We start from the raw sequence: 18,934 nt of genomic DNA on the forward strand, positions 1-18,934 counted from the left end.
CTATAAACTCATTCACACAGATCTCTTCTAAGGCTTCACACACAGTTAGCCTCTCAATATTTGTCTCACAGAAATGCTTAAAACTCCTCAGGCAGCACACAGCCAGCCTCCCTTTCTCTGACTCTCATTCACAGAAATATGAAACCTGCTCAGGCAGCCCACAGCTGGCCTCCCTTTCCCTGACTGAGTGTCCTTTCACAAACAGGCTCAGTTCAGGTTCCACACAGGTTATATTTCTCTCATGACTATTTCAATATACTCAGGCAGCACACAGCCAGCCTGCTTTCTTCTGACTGAAACCTTTCTCTCTCCCAGTCTAAACTGCATTCACTCCACCCACAATCTCAGGCAACCAATCATATCGCTCACTCATTCCTCTCTTTCACCCCCACTCTTCATCTAGCTCAAACCAAGCATTTAAAGATACATGCACCCATTTCTTGAAATCATTACAAGGGCCTTTCCTCCCACTGGTTGACCCCGCTCTGCCTACCCCTCCCTTTCTGCCTCTGGCCAGGCACCTGAAGGGGCTGTCTCCCTTCCCTGTCAATGGGTATTCGCTGCCACCACTGTCCCTGTATGGGGTCCTGGTTAGGCGGGGCAGCCTCCTAACCCCCCTCCTCTGCTAGTGGGCCCACGCGGTTGGGGGACTATGTGGAACAGAAGAGCTTTCTTCCATCATCAATTCCAAAACTCATTTATTTAACTTCTAACTATACACAGGCAAATATACAGTGAATGGAAGGAATAATAAAACCTGAACAGAAACCCTTACTCTCTCTCCCTTATGCCCTAATTAGATGTTGTGTAGGGCAGGCCCGATCCTTTGATACCTGGGGTTACACTAGATCTCCCTCTCCCCTCCAAGCCCTCCCTCCCTCAGCTCTTCAGCCACCAACTGTCCACTTCCAACTCCCCTCCACCAACTGACTCGCTCTCCCTCCAATCACATTCCACTCCAGAACTCGCCCCTCCCCTCTGCAGCCCATAGAAAGGTAACTCCAGAAACCAAAAGTGCGTTTCTCCACAAGAACTTGTATTTCTTTTCTAAACATAAGCAAGTTTGTAATTTTCTCTCTCACACTCACACCAGCCACAAATTGAAAAGGAGGTTTTTTTACCTAGGAGCTTCTGAGCAGGAGCAAGCTATCTGAACAACAGAAATCCTTCTTCATCATTCAGCTCAACAACAAACAGCACAATAGCTGCTGGTGTCTAGTGGCTAGAAGCACTTTATCGTGTCAAGCTGCCGGCATCGGGCCAATGAAAAACTGCAACTGCCCTACGGTTAGCCAGCCTGCCTGGTCTACTGCCCTTACTGTGCCTCTGAGCAGACTGCTACCTGACTTAAGAATTAAGCATGCCTAGTTATTGCAAACAGAAGAGCGATTTTATTTTGACAGCTGTGATTATATTTTGCAACCCTGTCTTTTTTTTTTTAGTTTGCCCAGGTTTTTTTGTATAACTCTATTAAATTCAAAAAATAACATTTTGTACAGAATATGTTAGGCGTATATAATTTTTAAATATAATAATATACTTTATAGATATATTCTATCTTATATACAATTAAACACAAAAGTTTGTTAGGAATCACTTATTAAATTTTAAAGATAATGTAGATATACAACTTAGCTTGTTTTAACTTATTCCATAAAATGTCATTACCCAATTGCTTTTTATAATGTCATAAGATAAATTGCTATATTTTTAGGTGGTTGTAAATTGTTTTTAGACATAAAATCAAAAAAGGGATCCCATTTTATTGTAAAGTCAGTTTCGCTTGGAAACTGTTCTGCTTGGAAAATCTTATCCTAAATTTTTTCCTGTATATAATGATCCCATATTCTGGCCATCCAACTGTCAATTGTTGATGTTTTCCTCAATTTCCAATTTTTAGCAATAGTGATTTAGCCACTTCTAGAAATATACTAATTAATTCTTTTCTAATTTTACGAATTTCAGTGTTGTTCCATTGATCCAAAAACAGAATTTCCGGATTAAAAGGTATTGTATGTCCAGTTACATCCTTAATATATTTCAAAATGTCAAACCAGAAGCTTTGAAGTTGGGGACAATCTCAGCAACAGTGAGCAAACGTACCAGGGAAGCCACATCCTCTCCCACACAGTGGGGATCTATTGGGTAAAAACAGTGACAACGTTTTAGGTGTTAGGTACCATCTGTGTAGTATTTTGAAGGATTGTAATTTAGTAGAAATTATTCTGGAATTTAGTATATTAGAATTCCAAACCTTTTCCCATTGTTCTTCTGTATAGTTTAATTTACAATCTCGATTCCAGTCTTTTTGATATTTTAATGTTTTAGGTTAGATTGTAGCTAACAATGTGTTGTATATTTTAGATATAAATCCTTTTTGTGATGGTCCTGTCGTATTTAGGAGATTTTCAAATTTCGTCATAGGAATTATATTTTGGCTATTCATTCGGTTCAACATACTTGTTAGTTGTAAATATGCAAACCAGTGTATTTTCTGCTTTGTTTTTTGTTCTAGTTCTTGTTGGCTCATAGGGCCCTTCTTGCTTGCTATATCTCTTAGACATGTCAGATTCATTTTTTTGCCTTCATGTTAAATTTAGGTTTGCAACCCTGTCTTGATTGGGCACTATGGAGATTTTTTTTTTAAATGCAGAGCAAACGTGGCAGTCACCATTCCTCGCCCAGTGCCTACAGTTTCCATTATGATTTTGATTTGCACAACCATTGGCCCAAGGCTGATTTCATACAAGGTAGCTTCAGGCATTCCCACAGAGCGAGGCCTCACCTGTCCCCAGGTCAGCTGGGTTGAACCCGGTACTAAAAAATTTTGGCACTCCCCATTCTGTGCTGATCATGACGTTGTGCCTTGGCTGGTACCAGAAATCGCCCCCTGGTGGAGATTCTTGAGTGGGTCTGTCCCATCTCCCCTTCACTTCAAAGGTCTCTGCATCCAGGACAACGAAGCCACCTGGCAGAAGAGCAAGATCCATGCTCAAAACATGCCCGCCACTCCCACTTTGAACTGTCAAGAAGTGGGATAGAAATTAAATCAAATGAACCCAAACGAAATTCATTTTTTGTGCACAGGCAGATGTGCAGATACCAAGGCTGCAACACTGAGGCAATGAATCCATCTGATTAATCAATTTAAAAGGCACTCCCAATGAAGAAAGATCGACGTCTTGAATTCAAATTAAGTAGCAAGGAAATAAGTAGCAAGCGTGGATGAAGTAGCAAACGCTTTTCTGGAAGGGAAGTTTCCTTCTTTCTGCACATCGGCATGCATCATTTTAATACAAAATGTTGGATCTGACCACCTCATTCAACGAAGTATGGTTCCTTCCTCTGGCTCAGGCACCTTCGGCCTCTTCCACAGGAGGAAGACTTGCATCAGAGGAAGGCTATGTACTTAGCTGGGCAGAGTGACAGGATCCAGGCCACTGAATGCTTTTTGCTTCAGAAGTGTGGTTTTTGTTCTTGTGCAGGCTAATGCAGATTAATTAACTAATTTACCTTTTGAAACTTATAGTATTTACCTATTGAAACTCATACAATTTATCAAGACAATGGGTAAACATGCTGTTAGAAATTCCCCCATAATAATTATCGTTGAAACTGACACATCAAAATACAGTTAAAATTCAAGCAGCTATCAGGACTAATAAGTTTGTGGACTTGTTTATAATATGTCATAAGATTATTAAGAGATTTCCCCCCTCTTTGAAATTTATGTGTATTTTTCTTCTTTTTCTTTTTTCCCTGTTAACACAGATTAAGACAAGCTTTAATTTTTAAAAAGTATCAATTACAGGTCCTAACCAACAGATATATGGACCTTTTGACTAAGTAATCTACTGTTTGTCTATACCCCCCCCCCAACTGGGATTCTTCACAGGAATCTATTCTGTAAAATACCTTTTCCGTTGCCGCGTGGGTCCCCCAGCGCATTGATCATGACTTCCCCACAGCCTAGGCAGTGAGAGGTATGTAGGTAAGCCAGGTCACATTTCTGAAAAACTTCCCTTGGTTCAATTACCTGCACAGGTGAGAGAAAGAGAATTTGCAATGCAGTTACTCCTTTCCTTGGGTTGATGCATAGGATTCTTCTTTATGATCTAGGAGTTGGAAACCGCAAATCGAGCCCAGGGACTGATGAGCCATTCACTTGCCAGAAGTAAAATGTCACCATATGCATGCACACACTGCCCTACAGTTAGGCACATTCCCAGGTCCCTCAATCTTTCCTTGTAGGGCTCCGTCTCCAGGCCCCTGATCATCCTGGTTGCTCTCCTCTGCACCAGTTCCAATTTATCCCCATCCATTTTGAAATGTGGGCTCTAGAACTGCACACAATACTCCAGGTGGGTCCTGGCCAATGTGGTATATAGTGGGACAAACACGTCTTGTGATTTGGATGTTATCTTTTTTGATACACTCCAAGATTGCATTTGCCCTTTTTGCTGCTGCATCACACAGACTTCTCATTTAGTTTCCTATCCACCTGTATCCCAAGATCATGTTCATACTGTCAGGGCTTGCCGCCGCTGCCGCTGGGCGTGGCACTGGGTGGTCTGCTCCTGACGTCACAGGGGGGCCAGGGATTCTGCAGGACCCTGCTCTGTGGAAGGAGGGGCGGTATACCTCACCCAGACTCCCTCTCAGTCCACTCGCTGGCCTGCTCAACCTGGCCTGCTTACCCTCTGCGTCCTCCTTCATCTCCTCCTTCCAGAACTCTCCCCCAAACCTCCACCCTTGCATCTTACTGCTCTCACTCCACATCATCACTCCTCACTCACACCCACCACCCCAGGGCTCTTCCCAGCCAGCTTTTATAGGGCTTCCTTCTACTGCCCCACCCCTCTTCCAGCCTGGCCTTGGGCTGCACCAAGCAGTTGCAGCTGGGGTAGCTGATCTGGCCCCACTGACCAGCACCAGCTGTGCCTTGTTCTCTGGCTGCCCAGCCTCCCTGCCTTGGCTGATTGCTGGAGGCATGTCCAGCTGCAGTCCCCTGGCTAGCAGCCCAGCCTCCCTGGCAGAGCTGATGGCTGAAGGTGGGTCCAGCTGCGGCTCCTTGGCTGGTTGCCCAGGGCTTCCTGCAGAGTGCCTCCAATAGCCCCACCTGGAGTGGCTTGGCTTTTGGCAACTCCTGGGCCAGGCTACTATTTTCTAGCTGGGGCATGGCTTTGGGTTGTTGGGGCTGCTGCTGCTTCTCCTCCTCAGGTAAGGTCTTTGGGTGGGTGACTGCTGGGCTCCCAATCCCTCTGCCCTTGCCCCCTTCCGCCTTGCCTAGCCCCCTTTCCCTCCCTAGGGGAGTGGGACTCGCTGGCCTCTCTCTGTCTCCCCCTGCCTCCTGAGGCCCTGGGCTTTTGCTCCTTGCCCCTGGCACCGGCAGGTTCTGGCTCCATTTGCCTGTGGGAGGGGTTGACCTGCTGTCCCCCAGCTGCCCCCTCTGCCTGCCAGTCAGACCGGTTGACCTGCTGTCAGCTGGCTGACCAGTTGACCTGCTGTCTGCTGGCTGCCGCCTCTGTTTGCCCATCAGCCCGGCTGACCTGCTGTTCCCTCCTACCAAGTCTGGGGGCTGGGACCCAGACCCCGGACACACACCCCCGCTTAGCTTTGAGTTGTGGGGGTCAGGGTCAGACTCAAACATGCGGGACATGAAGTCCGCATCCACATGCTGCGCCCCCTTGCGGTACTTGATGGTGAACCGGAAGGGGAGGAGGGAGAGGTACCACCGCAGCACACGGGGGTTGTGTGCCTTCATGTGGTGGAGCCACTGCAGGGGCGCATGGTCCGTTAGTAGGACAAAGGGATTATTGGCCAGGTAGTATTGCAGGGCCCCCACTGCCCACTTGACCGCTAGGGCCTCCCGCTCCACTGTTGCATAGCGCCTCTCTGCGGGCTGCAGCTTCCGACTCAGGAAGAGGATGGGGACGTCGGTTCCGTCACGTTCCTGAGTCAGGACTGCCCCAAGGCCGGTGTCAGAAGCGTCTGTGGCCAGCGTAAAGGGTCGGTCAAAGTCCGGGTTCCACAGGGCTGTGGTATTAGAGAGGGCTGACCGCAGGTCCTTGAAAGCTGCTTCTAGTGCTGGGGTCCACCGGACTTGGTTGGGCAGCCCCTTCTTTAAGCAGTCTGTCAGGGGGGCGGCTCGGGAGGCAAAGTGGGGGATGAACCGCCCGTAATACCCCAGTAGTCCCAGGAAACGTCGGACCTGCTTCTTGGTCCGGGGCTGGGGGGCATCAGCTATTGAGGCCACCTTGTCTGGTGGTGGGCGAACTCGGCCTCCCCCGACCACAAAGCCCAGGTACTGGAGTTCCTGGAACCCCAGGTGGCTCTTCTTTGGGTTAGCCCGTAGTCCGGCTCGCTGGAGGGCCCTCATGACAGCTTCCAAGTGTTGGAGGTGGGTGGGCCAGTCCGGGCTGAAGATGATGATGTCATCTATGTACGCCATTGCATACGCCCGGCACTCTCCCAGCACTTGGTCCACCAGCCGCTGAAACGTGGCAGCTGCCCCGTGTAGACCAAACGGCATCTTCTTGAACTGGAAGAGGCCTCGTGGGGTGGCAAAGGCTGTCTTCTCCCGGTCCGCTGGCCGCACGGGCACTTGCCAGTAGCCCTTCGTCAAGTCTAGGGCCGACAGGTAGCGGGCGGACCCTAGGTGGTCTACCAACACATCTGCTCGGGGCATGGGGTATGCATCGAACTGGGCCACCTTATTCAGTTCGCGATAGTCGATGCAGAATCGGGTGGTCCCATCCGGCTTGGGCACCAAGACTATCGGGCTCCTCCAAGCGCTTCGCGAGGGCTCGATTACCCCAAGCCTGAGCATCTCGTCGGTCTCCTTCTCCACTGCCTCCCACTGCTTCCTGGGGATGGGGCGCCAGGTAGCCCGGGCTGTCTGCCCCGGGTCCGTTGGAATGGCATGTTGGATCAGGCTCGTGCTGCCCGGCCTGCGGGAGAAGACCCCGGGAATCCGAGCCCAGAGGTCTTGTAGCTGGGCCCTCTGAGCTGGGTTGAGCTGAGGGTCCACCTTGGGCTCCTCAAACTCCGGGGCATCAGTGGTCCAAGGCAGCACACTGTCAGGGAGCTCTAGCGGGTCCTCAGCCACGCCGCACTCCTCTTTTGGGCGCTCGTGCCACTGCTTTAGGAGGTTCACATGCAGGGTCTTCCACCGACGCCGGCCGACCCCACACTGGACTTCGTAGGTGGTGGGGCCCAGCACCCTTCGAATCTGGTAGGGACCCCTCCATGGGTCCCCTTCCTCTCTTGGGAACACCGAGTGGTGCACGAGGACCTTCTCTCCGGCCTGGAAAGTCCTCATCCGCGCACCCCGGTCATAGGCGGCCTTTTGCTTTGACTGGGTGCGAGTCAGTCTGCGATTTGCCTCCGCTTGGGACTGTTGCACCCGGTCACGGAGCCGGCTCACGTACTCCTGTATGGGGGGTGCGGGGCTGCTGGCCCGGGGCCCCCAGCGTTCCGTCAGCCGGGAGAGCATCCCCCTTGGCTTGCGCCCATATAGCAGCTCGAACGGGCTGAAGCCAGTGGAGGCCTGCGTGGTCTCCCGGAGGGCGAACATGAGCGGGTCGATGTACAAGTCCCACTGGTGAGGCTTGTCCCGCGTCATCTTCTTCAGAGCCTCCTTGACGGTCTGGTTCAGCCGCTCTGCCAACCCGTCTGTTTGAGGGTGGTACGCCGAGGTGAACACCTGCCGGATCCCCAAATTCCGGCAGAGCTGACGCATGGCTGTGGCACGGAACGGGCCCCCCCGATCCGTCAAAATTTCATCTGGCAGCCCCACCATCGCGAAAAACTTGGACAGGGCCCGTACCATCCCCGGGGTCTGCATGGTCTTCAGCGGGATGACCTCGGGGAACCGCGTGGCATAGTCCACAATCACCAGGGCAAAGCGATGGCCCCGGGGTGTGCGTGGCAGCGGTCCGATGAAGTCCATTGCGATGCGTTGGAAGGGCGTCTCCATGACGGGCAGCGGGGAGAGGGGGGCCTTCGGCGGGCGGCGGGCTGCCACCCGCTGGCAGGTGGGACACGAGCGGCAGTGGGCCTTCACGTCTGCATTCACGGAGGGCCAGAAGAATTGCTCAAGAACCTTCCTCAGGGTCTTGTGGTGCCCGAGGTGCCCGGCCCAAGCATGCTCATGGGCCGTGCGGAGGACTTCCGCCCGATAGGCTGTTGGCACAAGTAGTTGGCGGACCTCCCCCTGGCCATTTGGGGCACGAGCTATGCGAACCCAGACCCCTCCTTGCTTCTCGATGCGAGGGAGCCGTTGGGACCTCCGTTCATCCCGCACTTGCTCCTCCTCACGAGCGGCTGTCTCTCGCAAGCGCTGCAAGGACTCATCTGCCCCTTGGGCATCACGGAATGGGCGGTCTGCAAGGGTTCCAGCTGGGCCTCCAGCCCGTGGTTCTGCCCCTGGCCTGGTGGAGGGACCCTCTCCCGGGTCGTTGGCCTCCTCCACTTGCAGAGCGGTGGCAACTTGTGGGTCTGTCACTTCCTCTGCCGCCTTCAGCCGAGACCCGGCAGTCCCTGGGGTGTCTCTTCCCAATTTCTTCGCTGCCTGCTGGAGGAGCCTGAAGAACCCTGGAGCATCTCTTCCCAGCAGTATTGGTACGGGTAGGTGAGCTAACTGGGCAACTTCCATTTGGTGGCGGACCCCTAGGTACTCTATCGTGATTAGGGCCGTAGGGTACGGCTGGGTGCGGCCCATCACATCCGTCACTGGGATCCAGCGGTACACTGGGGTGGCAGCTGGGAAGAGCTGGGGCCGAATTGCTGAGACTGCACTCCCAGAGTCCAACAGGGCTTGTAGGATCAGCCGGCCTATCTTCACAGTGGCACATAGACTCTGCACCTGCTTGCCAGGCGGTGGGTTATTTTCCCAAACGAGGGCGCAAACCCTTGGCAAGGCCTCAGTGAGCACGCCGGCTTGCCTCTGCAGCTCCGCTGTCTGTGCTAGTTCTACTGGAGCAGCTGGGTAGGCTGCCTCCAGCTTTCCCCACATCCTATCCTGGCGTTCCTCCAGCCACGGTCCAAGCTCCGCTGGGGCGACGGCCTTGGGAGGCCGCCCCTTGACTGGTGCCTGCGTTGGAACGTCTCTCCCCGTACGGGCCACCAACTTGTCAGGGCTTGCCGCCGCTGCCGCTGGGCGTGGCACTGGGCGGTCTGCTCCTGACGTCACAGGGGGGCCAGGGATTCTGCAGGACCCTGCTCTGTGGAAGGAGGGGCGGTATACCTCACCCAGACTCCCTCTCAGTCCACTCGCTGGCCTGCTCAACCTGGCCTGCTTACCCTCTGCGTCCTCCTTCATCTCCTCCTTCCAGAACTCTCCCCCAAACCTCCACCCTTGCATCTTACTGCTCTCACTCCACATCATCACTCCTCACTCACACCCACCACCCCAGGGCTCTTCCCAGCCAGCTTTTATAGGGCTTCCTTCTACTGCCCCACCCCTCTTCCAGCCTGGCCTTGGGCTGCACCAAGCAGTTGCAGCTGGGGTAGCTGATCTGGCCCCACTGACCAGCACCAGCTGTGCCTTGTTCTCTGGCTGCCCAGCCTCCCTGCCTTGGCTGATTGCTGGAGGCATGTCCAGCTGCAGTCCCCTGGCTAGCAGCCCAGCCTCCCTGGCAGAGCTGATGGCTGAAGGTGGGTCCAGCTGCGGCTCCTTGGCTGGTTGCCCAGGGCTTCCTGCAGAGTGCCTCCAATAGCCCCACCTGGAGTGGCTTGGCTTTTGGCAACTCCTGGGCCAGGCTACTATTTTCTAGCTGGGGCATGGCTTTGGGTTGTTGGGGCTGCTGCTGCTTCTCCTCCTCAGGTAAGGTCTTTGGGTGGGTGACTGCTGGGCTCCCAATCCCTCTGCCCTTGCCCCCTTCCGCCTTGCCTAGCCCCCTTTCCCTCCCTAGGGGAGTGGGACTCGCTGGCCTCTCTCTGTCTCCCCCTGCCTCCTGAGGCCCTGGGCTTTTGCTCCTTGCCCCTGGCACCGGCAGGTTCTGGCTCCATTTGCCTGTGGGAGGGGTTGACCTGCTGTCCCCCAGCTGCCCCCTCTGCCTGCCAGTCAGACCGGTTGACCTGCTGTCAGCTGGCTGACCAGTTGACCTGCTGTCTGCTGTCTGCCGCCTCTGTTTGCCCATCAGCCCGGCTGACCTGCTGTTCCCTCCTACCAAGTCTGGGGGCTGGGACCCAGACCCCGGACACATACACATGAACACATAAACCCAGAAGTTTATCCTTCATCCAGTGTGCATGCTTTTTCTTTTTTGTTACCCAGATGGAGAACCCAGCACTTATCTATGTTAAATCGTACCTTAGTCAAATTTGCCCACTTTTCCAAGGTGTTCAGATCTCATTGAATTTTATCTCTGACTGTTAGCTACTCCTCCCAGTTTGATGTCATCTGCAAATTTCATGAGTAATCCTTTCACGTCCTCATCCAGATCATTCCATTGTTTATTCCTTCTTATGGTCCAGTGCAGCTGATCTCCAAGCACTCTGTAATCCTCCTCAACCCTGGGCCCCCCTCCTCCAAAATTTCAGCTCACCCTATTTCCAGGACTAGTTTGCTTTCTTCTGATAAAGACATACCTTGTACAGCCTGGGAGCCCGCTCGTCAGTCCCAGTGTCCACCACGTAAATGCGAGAAGAGCCGAAACAAGGTAAGATCAACCGGTTTCGCTTCTTGGTTGCGTCCCCAAAGCAGCTGCTGCAGGCATTCCACCCGGAGTGGTGGAGCTCATCATTGATGTATGGCATGGGCAGGCGGTGGATTACCTGCAGGGGAAGATGGGAAGTTGGCTTGTCTCCAATCAGACCAGGTTGAAGGCGCTCTGCATGGAGATTGACAAGGGGTCTCTGGGGTGTCCAAAAAAAAAAGTCTTTTCTAAGGCCTGTTATTGGAGGGCCTGAACAAAAGGGATTAAAGTCATCCATATGGTTCTGTCCATAAAATACAAACATGTCTGAAGGTGTGCAGGAAAGGGAGAAGGGGATTATCTATGCACAATTTCAGTATTCAAAACGGGACTCCTTGCTTGCTTACTGGCATTATAAACCTGAATGTGTGTGAATGTTTGGAAAGGACATGTCTTTTTTCCTTCGAAATGCTAATAACAAAGCAGATTATCTGACTTTGAATAGCAAAACTAAATGGCTGTTGAAGGGTTAAAGCCCCTCTTCCTTCTCTGCATGGCCCTGTGGCAAATCGAGGCAGCACAGTTTGCATTTCATGGATCGAACAAGATCTGTTTGAGTCAAGGAGGCTTTGTAGCCTTTTAAATGGAGGCATCAGGGATAGAACCAGGGGCCCTTCTGCATGCAAAGCAGATAATACACTGATTAAGCATTGCAGTAAGTTAAAAAAGATAGAGCATGGCAGAATGCACATACACACACATGTAACTTATTGCTCCAAAGGTCTCTGGAGCAGGAATGTTGGAATCCATTTTCAGAAGGAAAAGATGATGGCTGGACCTGATAGGGGAGGGAGTTCTACTAAGGGGGCCACCTCTGGAAAGGTCCTCTCCTTTGTGGTCATCAGCGAACCTCAAAAAGAGGCAGGCCAAACTCCAGGGTCTCTATGCTGATGTTTATTTAAGACATTTTATGCTACTTCTGCTGCCTTCAAGACCATTTAGATGTCAAGAAGACAACCAATAACTTCAACCAGCTGTAATGTTTCGGACAAAAAAGGTGCTAAAAATACCACACCAATCAAAATAACAGTACAGCTTCATCTCTGCAAAGACATTTGCAGGCAGGGATAGAAAACACATCTGTGGATGAACAGATTGCTCGGGGTGGGTATTCCCTGAGAAAAAAAGCTACAGGCAAGGGTAGCTGCTTATTGATTTACTACCATTAAAATTTGGTGATGTTCGGAGAGACATTTTGCTGGTTGGTACACTTTTTTGCTTCCCTCAAAATTCATCCATGGAGGAGCCTCTCAAATTCCCTTTAAATTGGAATTTCGGTGGAAACTCACTCTGTGCCCTCATTCATGCCTTCATCCTGCCCTGCTGCCCAAGAGCTCAGAATGGCATATGTGGTTCTCTCCTCCACCATTTTATCCTCACAACAACCTTGTTAGGTAGGATGGGTTGAGAAAGAGCGACTGGCTGCAGGGTATCCATCAAGCTTCAGGGCTGGGTAAGGTCAAGTCTCCAAAGCCTTATCTGACGCCCTCCCCATGGAATAATACTGGCCTATTCTAGAAGCAAAATAGAAGAGTCCAGTATCACCTTTAAAACTAACCAACTTTACTGTAGCATTTGACGAAGAGAACTGTGGTTCTCGAAAGCTTGTGCTACAGTAAAGTTGGTTAGTCTTAAAGGTGCTACTGGACTCTTCTGTTTTGCTACTACAGACTAACACGGCTAACTCTTCTGGATCTATCCTAGAAGGTCATTGTAAGACTTATGAGATAAGACAAATGAAGTGTTTTGGATACTCCAAAATCTTATGATTGGCATGTGACGTAGCCACTTGTGCTTTCCACTTTGATGTTCCGTTCTTCATCTACTCCCACTTTGTTCTCTCTTTTTCTCTGTTCCCTTTAGCTCTTGCCTGTTTTTAGACTGCCCAGGGCAGAGTTGTGTTAATTTTCTTTTTCTATCTAATCCACTGACACAGCTGTTATCAAAACGGCCAAACTGGTGTTACATGTTTGACTGATTCTTGACATGTTCAAGATTGTTTCAAGGTATGTCGCAGTTCTCAGACTGCCGTTTCCAGCAATGCTATCCCGTACCTTCAGGGGGGTTGTCTTTTTGAAGACAAGCTGCCCAAAATTTTACTAAGCACTTAAAAAATATATATGAATGTTGCCACTGAGATATTATAAGTATGCAAATAAAGCCCACGCAATTTTCTCGATTAACTGGTCCTGCTTCTAAAGAGGTGAGCTTGTAGGGTGGGGATAGGTTTTTTGATTCTTAGGAATTATTTTTCATCTCTTCCTCTGAACATTGCTCACTGGCTACGGAAAATGGAAACGAGCCCCTGATCAAATACACATTCTGAAACTAGTGTTTTCATTCACTTTTTCAGCTGACTCAGTTAAGTTAATGCTTGCCTTGGTAACATGCAAAGTAGATTACTACAACACACCCTGTCTGGAGCAGATCTTGAAGATAATTCAGAAATTACAGTAAAGAAATGCAGCTGTGAGAATCCTAACTGGGACAACCGATATGAACAAATAAAACCAGCTCTAATTGGGTTGTTCTGCCTTCCAAGTTGTTTCGGGACTCCAAGCATGTCAGGACTTTTCGTTCCAGTGTATATGACTTTATACTCACATGGAACCTTGTTTCCCTCTTGTAGCTGTTCCCAACCTACTTTGGTTTTCACCATCTTGAATAATTTGGTATCCTCTGTATACTTGGCTACTATGCTGCCCACCCCCAATTACAGATCTTCTATGAACAAATTAAATACCCCCAATTACAGATCTTCTATGAACAAATTAAATACCCCCAATTACAGATCTTCTATGAACAAATTAAACACCGCTAGTCCTAATACCAATCCTTGTGGACCCCCCACTGCTTAGAACTGTCCATTTATTCCTACTCTACACCTTGTTGTTTAACAATTTTTTATTCATAAAAGGATACAGCTAAGCTTAATTAGGAGTTGTTGGTGAGAGGCCTTGTCCATATTTTGGAAGACCAAGTTCACAATTTTTACCAGATCACCGTTATGTGTGCTATTTTAAAAGAATTCCAAAAGGTTGGCAAGGCAGGACTTCTCTTTGTGGAAGCCATGCTGATTTTCCCTTGGCATGCTTTGTTCCTTCATGTGCTTAATGGTTCTATCTTTAATAACACTTTATATTAATTTCCTTGGAACATGTTATGCTAATTGATCTGGTTTTCATGAGATCCCCTTGGGATGATTTTTTTTAAAAATCAATGTGGCGGCAAGTTAAATATAATGGTTAGTAAATCCACAATTTCCATTTTGAGTTCCTTAAGAACCTTCCATGTATGCCCCCTGCGTCTGAAGACTTATTAATTTTCAGTTTGCCTATTGCTCCTAGAACTTCATCTCTTCTCATGGCAATTGGGCTGAGCTGAAATGGGACCAGTCAGCACCAGCCCCCAGAATAGCAGCTCTTGCCATTTTTCCCCACAGTGAAAAGGTGTGATGCCATAGAGTCCTCTCTCCAAAGCAGCCATTTTCTCCAGGGAGACTGATCTATGCCATCAGTTGTAATTTTGGGAGATTGCCAGACCCCACCTGGAGGTTGGCAACCCTGCATTTTTTTAACTTTTTTGACATCCAAGGCCCTCCACCCTCCCTAGCTGGTGGTGTGATACATATTTTTAAATTTCATACTATTTTTAAAAAGTGCTTTTAGCTATCTTATCCTCACATTTTCTCCCCCCCCCCAGTGAACAAGACTTCCACATTTCCTGAAGGAGACCTCGGCCCTAGATCCCTTCCAGTCTGGTTTCCACGCGGGACATGGGGTTGAGACATTGCTGGTCGCCCTCACAGACGATCTCCGCAGACATCTGGATTAGGGCGGATCAGCACTGCTGATTTTACTGGATCTGTCAGCAGCATTTGATACGGTCGATCACGAGCTTTTGACCCACCTCCTTGCCGATGTGAGGATCCAGGGGACAGCACTGCAGTGGCTGGCCTCCTTTCTCCATGATCGGGGACAGAGGGTGGCGCTTGGGGAGAGAGTGTCATCTCATAGGCTACTGGTACGTGGTGTGCCACAGGGAGTGATACTCTCTCCATTATTATTTAATATCTATATGCGCCCCCTCGCCTGGCTGGTGTGGAGTTTCGGGCTTGGGTGTCACCAATATACGGATGACACCCAGCTTTATCTGTTGTTGGATGGGCGGCCTGGATCGACCCCTGATGCCCTGGAGCATGTTTTTGAGGCTGTGGCTGGTTGGTTGAGACAAAGTCGTCTGAAATTGAATCCCACGAAGACGGAGGTCCTGTAGGTGAGTCGTGGGGAGCACCAGTGTGGGAGCATATTACACCGGTGCTACGCCAGCTGCATTGGCTGCCAGTGGAGTACCAAATCAGGTTCAAGGTTTGGGTGTTAACCTACAAAGCCCTATGCGGACTGGGACTGACGTATCTGTGGGACCATCTCTCACTATATGAGCCCCGGAGGACTCTCCAATCTGGTGGAAAGCATCTTTTAAGTGTTCCTGGCCCTAGGGAGGCCCGCATGGCGTCGACCATGGCCAGGACCTTTTCGGTCCTGGCCCCGGCCTGGTGGAATGCTCTGTCTTGTGAGACTAGGGCCCGGCAAGATTTGCTTGCATTTCGCCAGGCCTGTAAGACAGAGCTATTCCGCCAGGCATATGGCTGATGCCAGGCGGTGCCCCTCCCCCGTGGAGGGGGGATTAAACTATCACCCCTATGTGAACACAAATGCTGTTGCCGGTAGAACCGCTGTACCACTTAATGCTTTTAAATGTTTTTAATGGTATGTGATTTTTGTATTTTGTTATCCGCCCTGAGCCTGCGAAAGCAGGGAGGGCGGAATATAAATATATTAAATTAAATTTCCAAGGCTTCTTGCCTTTTATAGCATCCTTTACATTTTTATCTTGTCATACCACCCAGTCTCAGCTCCCCAAGTGTAGCATTTCTGAGAAGCTGTTTTTAGCCGTATTGTTGCTTGAGGTCATTGGATCATCCGTTTGCCTAACCTATGCCAGGAAGGGTGCTCTGTGGGAAGCCAGATGCCTATTTAGAAAGTTGCCTCAAGCAGCAAGATCGAAAGGCTGGCCCAATGAGACACTACAAGGGTGCAAAGCCAAGGAAAAAAGACTGCCTCTTGCCAAAACCTTGGAGCTCCATTGGGAATCTCAAAATCCTGACTCCTGTGGGATGACTGCCCACATCTGGAATAAGGTAAAAGACCAAGGGAATGGTTTTATCTGTCTTTGCCGTTCCTTCCCATTGTAGCCACCAAAAAGTTAAATGGCCTTCCCTAAGAAGTAAGATTTAAAATTGGGGGTAGGCGGGATTAATTTTAGATAAAAGATTAAATGGAGAGAGAGGAACAAAAAAGGTTCATAAACAGTGAAATCAGTGGGCGTAGACTGGAGTAACTCTGCTTAGAATTTCACTGAAAAATAATGAATGCTGTGATGAGAATGAACAGATGGAAATTTTTGCGTGATACTAGAATTTGGGATGCTCCTCCCTCCATTAATTTGGCATTGGTTTCAGGATAGGCACAAAGGTCCTTCTTCTCACAATGGAAGAATGAAATTCCCTACCAGGGAGTTTCGCTTTAGCTATCATGGCTTTGAAAAAGGATTAGACAACTTCATCTATGAGGATTGGGGCCATCAGTGGCTCTGGTAGCTCAATAGCACCTCCATGTGCCTCATGAGGACTTCCAGACGCTGAGGGCAGCCCACACCAGACCCTTCAGGCCTTGGTTGTGGGTTCCTCAGAGGCATCTGGGAGGTCCTTTTTGGGCGGTAGATGGTTTGACCCAGTAGGGCTAATTCTTATGTTTATTTCTCCCTTGGCTGTCTTAATCCCTGGCACTTGACATGAGGAATGGCAAATCAAAACATTTCCAAATTGATAAAGATTGCTGGTCAGAACCTGGGAGTAACAAGGAGATTGTGGATCCACATCTACTGTGGCCAGGTAGTCAGGTGCTTGGACGCCGGAGCCAGTTAAGATGCAAGGAACGTAGATGATTCTCTCCCTGGGACCTTGGAAAGCAAAGGTGACATTCAGGATGGTTTAAAAAAGGACTAGAGCTTTCTTTACCCAAGGCCTTTGACCCTATTAGCAGTTTTTTGCTTGCAAAAGATTCATTTCATCTAAGACTGTCTCATCTGTCTGATTTTCAAGAAATATTCGGAAGATTCGTTAATATACAATGTATTTATTTTGATTGCTTTAAACATTTCCATGCCATCTTTCCACCCAAATAGGGTCCCCAGGGTGGCAAATGTCAAAACGTTAGAACATTTCTACATTAAAACAAGCATTTAAAATCAAGTATATGTAAAATAATTAAACAATCCAGTCATTCAAAATACGAATGCAATCACTCATGGCCCAGTCATTGCAAGGCTGATTTATTAGCTAGAGAAACGCAAAGCTTTGGAACTTTCGAGTAAAACAACCGGTTTAGACTATACGTCCTCTCAAGTCCAAGGAATGCATACTTCTTGCTTCCAGCAAATCTTCCGGCAATGTGTTAGATACCAGTTCAACTGTTCCTGTGCCAAATCCTCCTTTCCACCCCCCCCTACTCTGCTACTTGAACAACACCTAAAACAATGGTGCACTTTCTGTGAAAAAGATCTAGATCTTGCCCTTCTTTCGAGGACACCCCCTGCCCCAACATAAAACTGGAAAGATCTTTCGAAGGCACAAACATGTGATAAATGAAAAGCGCTCCTGAAAAAGGCAAGTTTGGAAAAGACAATTTTTTTAAAAAAACTCTCTCAAAATAACCCCCTTCACCCCTTAACTGCAACAATGGACTCTTAGTGTGAAAAAAGGACTGGTGTTTCTTTTACACAAAACCTACCGTCACTCACCAGTATAAGAAATTCAGTAAATATAGTCAACGTTTCTCAAAAGTCTTCCCCAGACAGTTCTCCTTGACCAGAAATGGGGCCTATCAGGGTAATCTTCTTGCAGAAGAGGAAGCCAGATTCCTGGTCCCCTTTGTTGCTTAGAACATGGTCTGGGCACCTTCTCTGATGGCAAAATTTGGCCCACATATAACAAGATCAATAAACAAAGGGGGAGCGGACGTAAAGCCTCTCCTGGTGGCTTTCCTCTGTTCCAAAACAGGCAACAGGAAATGATCTCCTTGGAATGTTGTGGTCAAGCACGGAGTGGACACCCAACAGAGAATGCCCTTTGTCACTCGCCCTAGGCCCAAACACTTCCCAGACCCTTCTAGATCTTTCTAGGCAGCATTGACCCCATCGGCCAGACTATAAACTGGGGAAGGAAGATGAGGTTTAATTCTCCTACTTCCCTGTGGTTTCCCTAGTCCAAAATGAGGCCCATTTGCTCTTGTTAGCCCTTTAGAGGAATTAAGAAAATGGGCACCTTTCCTTTGCCGATCTAAATTGGTTGAAACTGCTCTTTCGTTAGTGCTGGGAAGATCTGCTGACGTTTTGACCCTGACTCACACAGAAGTCTTCCCAGCAAGTGCCAGGATACTTTTCATAAGTTGGCAAAGCAGACTTGGCACTTGGTTCCAGAACACTTTGATACTCTCTCGAATAAACCCCTGGCGGCGGGGGGGGGGGGTGAACGAAATATCTGCTTGGCTTCTTCTCCTCGGGGTAAGAAGACAGTTCCTAGAGGAGCTGATGCTAGAGAAAGGTTTTTCAGTATTCACTCCAGAATGGTTGAATTATGGGAAAGGGGCGCACTCTCCAGAAAGCACCCATGGGTGGAGGCTCAAGGGAATGTGGTTGGCCTGCAGCTCTGGGGCAGAGTCAAAAGTGCTTACCTTTCATGGCGTCCAGAGGTGTTGCATACCCAGGGCCGGTGTCACATTCACACTGCCCTGTGCAATTTTAAAGAGGGAGGGAAAAAATGAGAGAGATTCATCTTATGCAAGAGAGCACAACAACTGCTGCAGTGGGTGAGACCATCTGGTCCAGCTTTCTGTCTCAGAAACTGTAGTCAGCCCTGGGGCGTGCAAAGAGGGTGCTATGGAATGAGCCACTCTCCTCCCCACATTTGCTAGCTTTTTCAAAGGGCAGCTTTCCCCATAATAAATGCATCTGAGTAGCAAATGGCTGCTTTGAAGGGTGGACTGTATGGCGTTGTGGTCACCCCCCTCCCCAAAGCCCACCACCCCCAAACTCCACCCTGGGATCTCCATAAATTTCCCCATCCACAGTTGGCAACCCACTCCTCGCCACTGAATGCATCTCCAGATGCCTGA

General features: G+C 49.4%; 1 protein-coding gene across 2 annotated transcripts in view; it reads right to left on the minus strand.

Annotated features, from left to right (window-relative positions):
• Positions 1-18,539, minus strand: part of LOC129329067 (methanethiol oxidase-like) — a 28,165-nt gene extending 9,626 nt beyond the window's left edge. Inside the window, exons 1-5 of one of the 2 annotated variants that reach the window (XM_054978476.1) lie at positions 18,494-18,539; positions 16,609-16,721; positions 10,594-10,779; positions 3,916-4,036; positions 2,786-2,968 (exon numbers count right to left, since the gene is read on the minus strand). In XM_054978476.1, coding sequence (XP_054834451.1) covers positions 2,786-2,968; positions 3,916-4,036; positions 10,594-10,779; positions 16,609-16,721; positions 18,494-18,500 — 610 coding nt within the window. In that variant the 5' untranslated portion in view covers positions 18,501-18,539. The remainder of the gene's footprint in view (positions 1-2,785; positions 2,969-3,915; positions 4,037-10,593; positions 10,780-16,608; positions 16,722-18,493) is intronic. The other variant, XM_054978484.1, reaches the window with a different exon arrangement.
• Between the last annotated feature and the right edge of the window lie 395 nt (positions 18,540-18,934).

Source organism: Eublepharis macularius, chromosome 1, assembly GCF_028583425.1.
Source record: "Eublepharis macularius isolate TG4126 chromosome 1, MPM_Emac_v1.0, whole genome shotgun sequence".
Classification (NCBI taxonomy): Eukaryota; Metazoa; Chordata; class Lepidosauria; order Squamata; family Eublepharidae; genus Eublepharis; species Eublepharis macularius.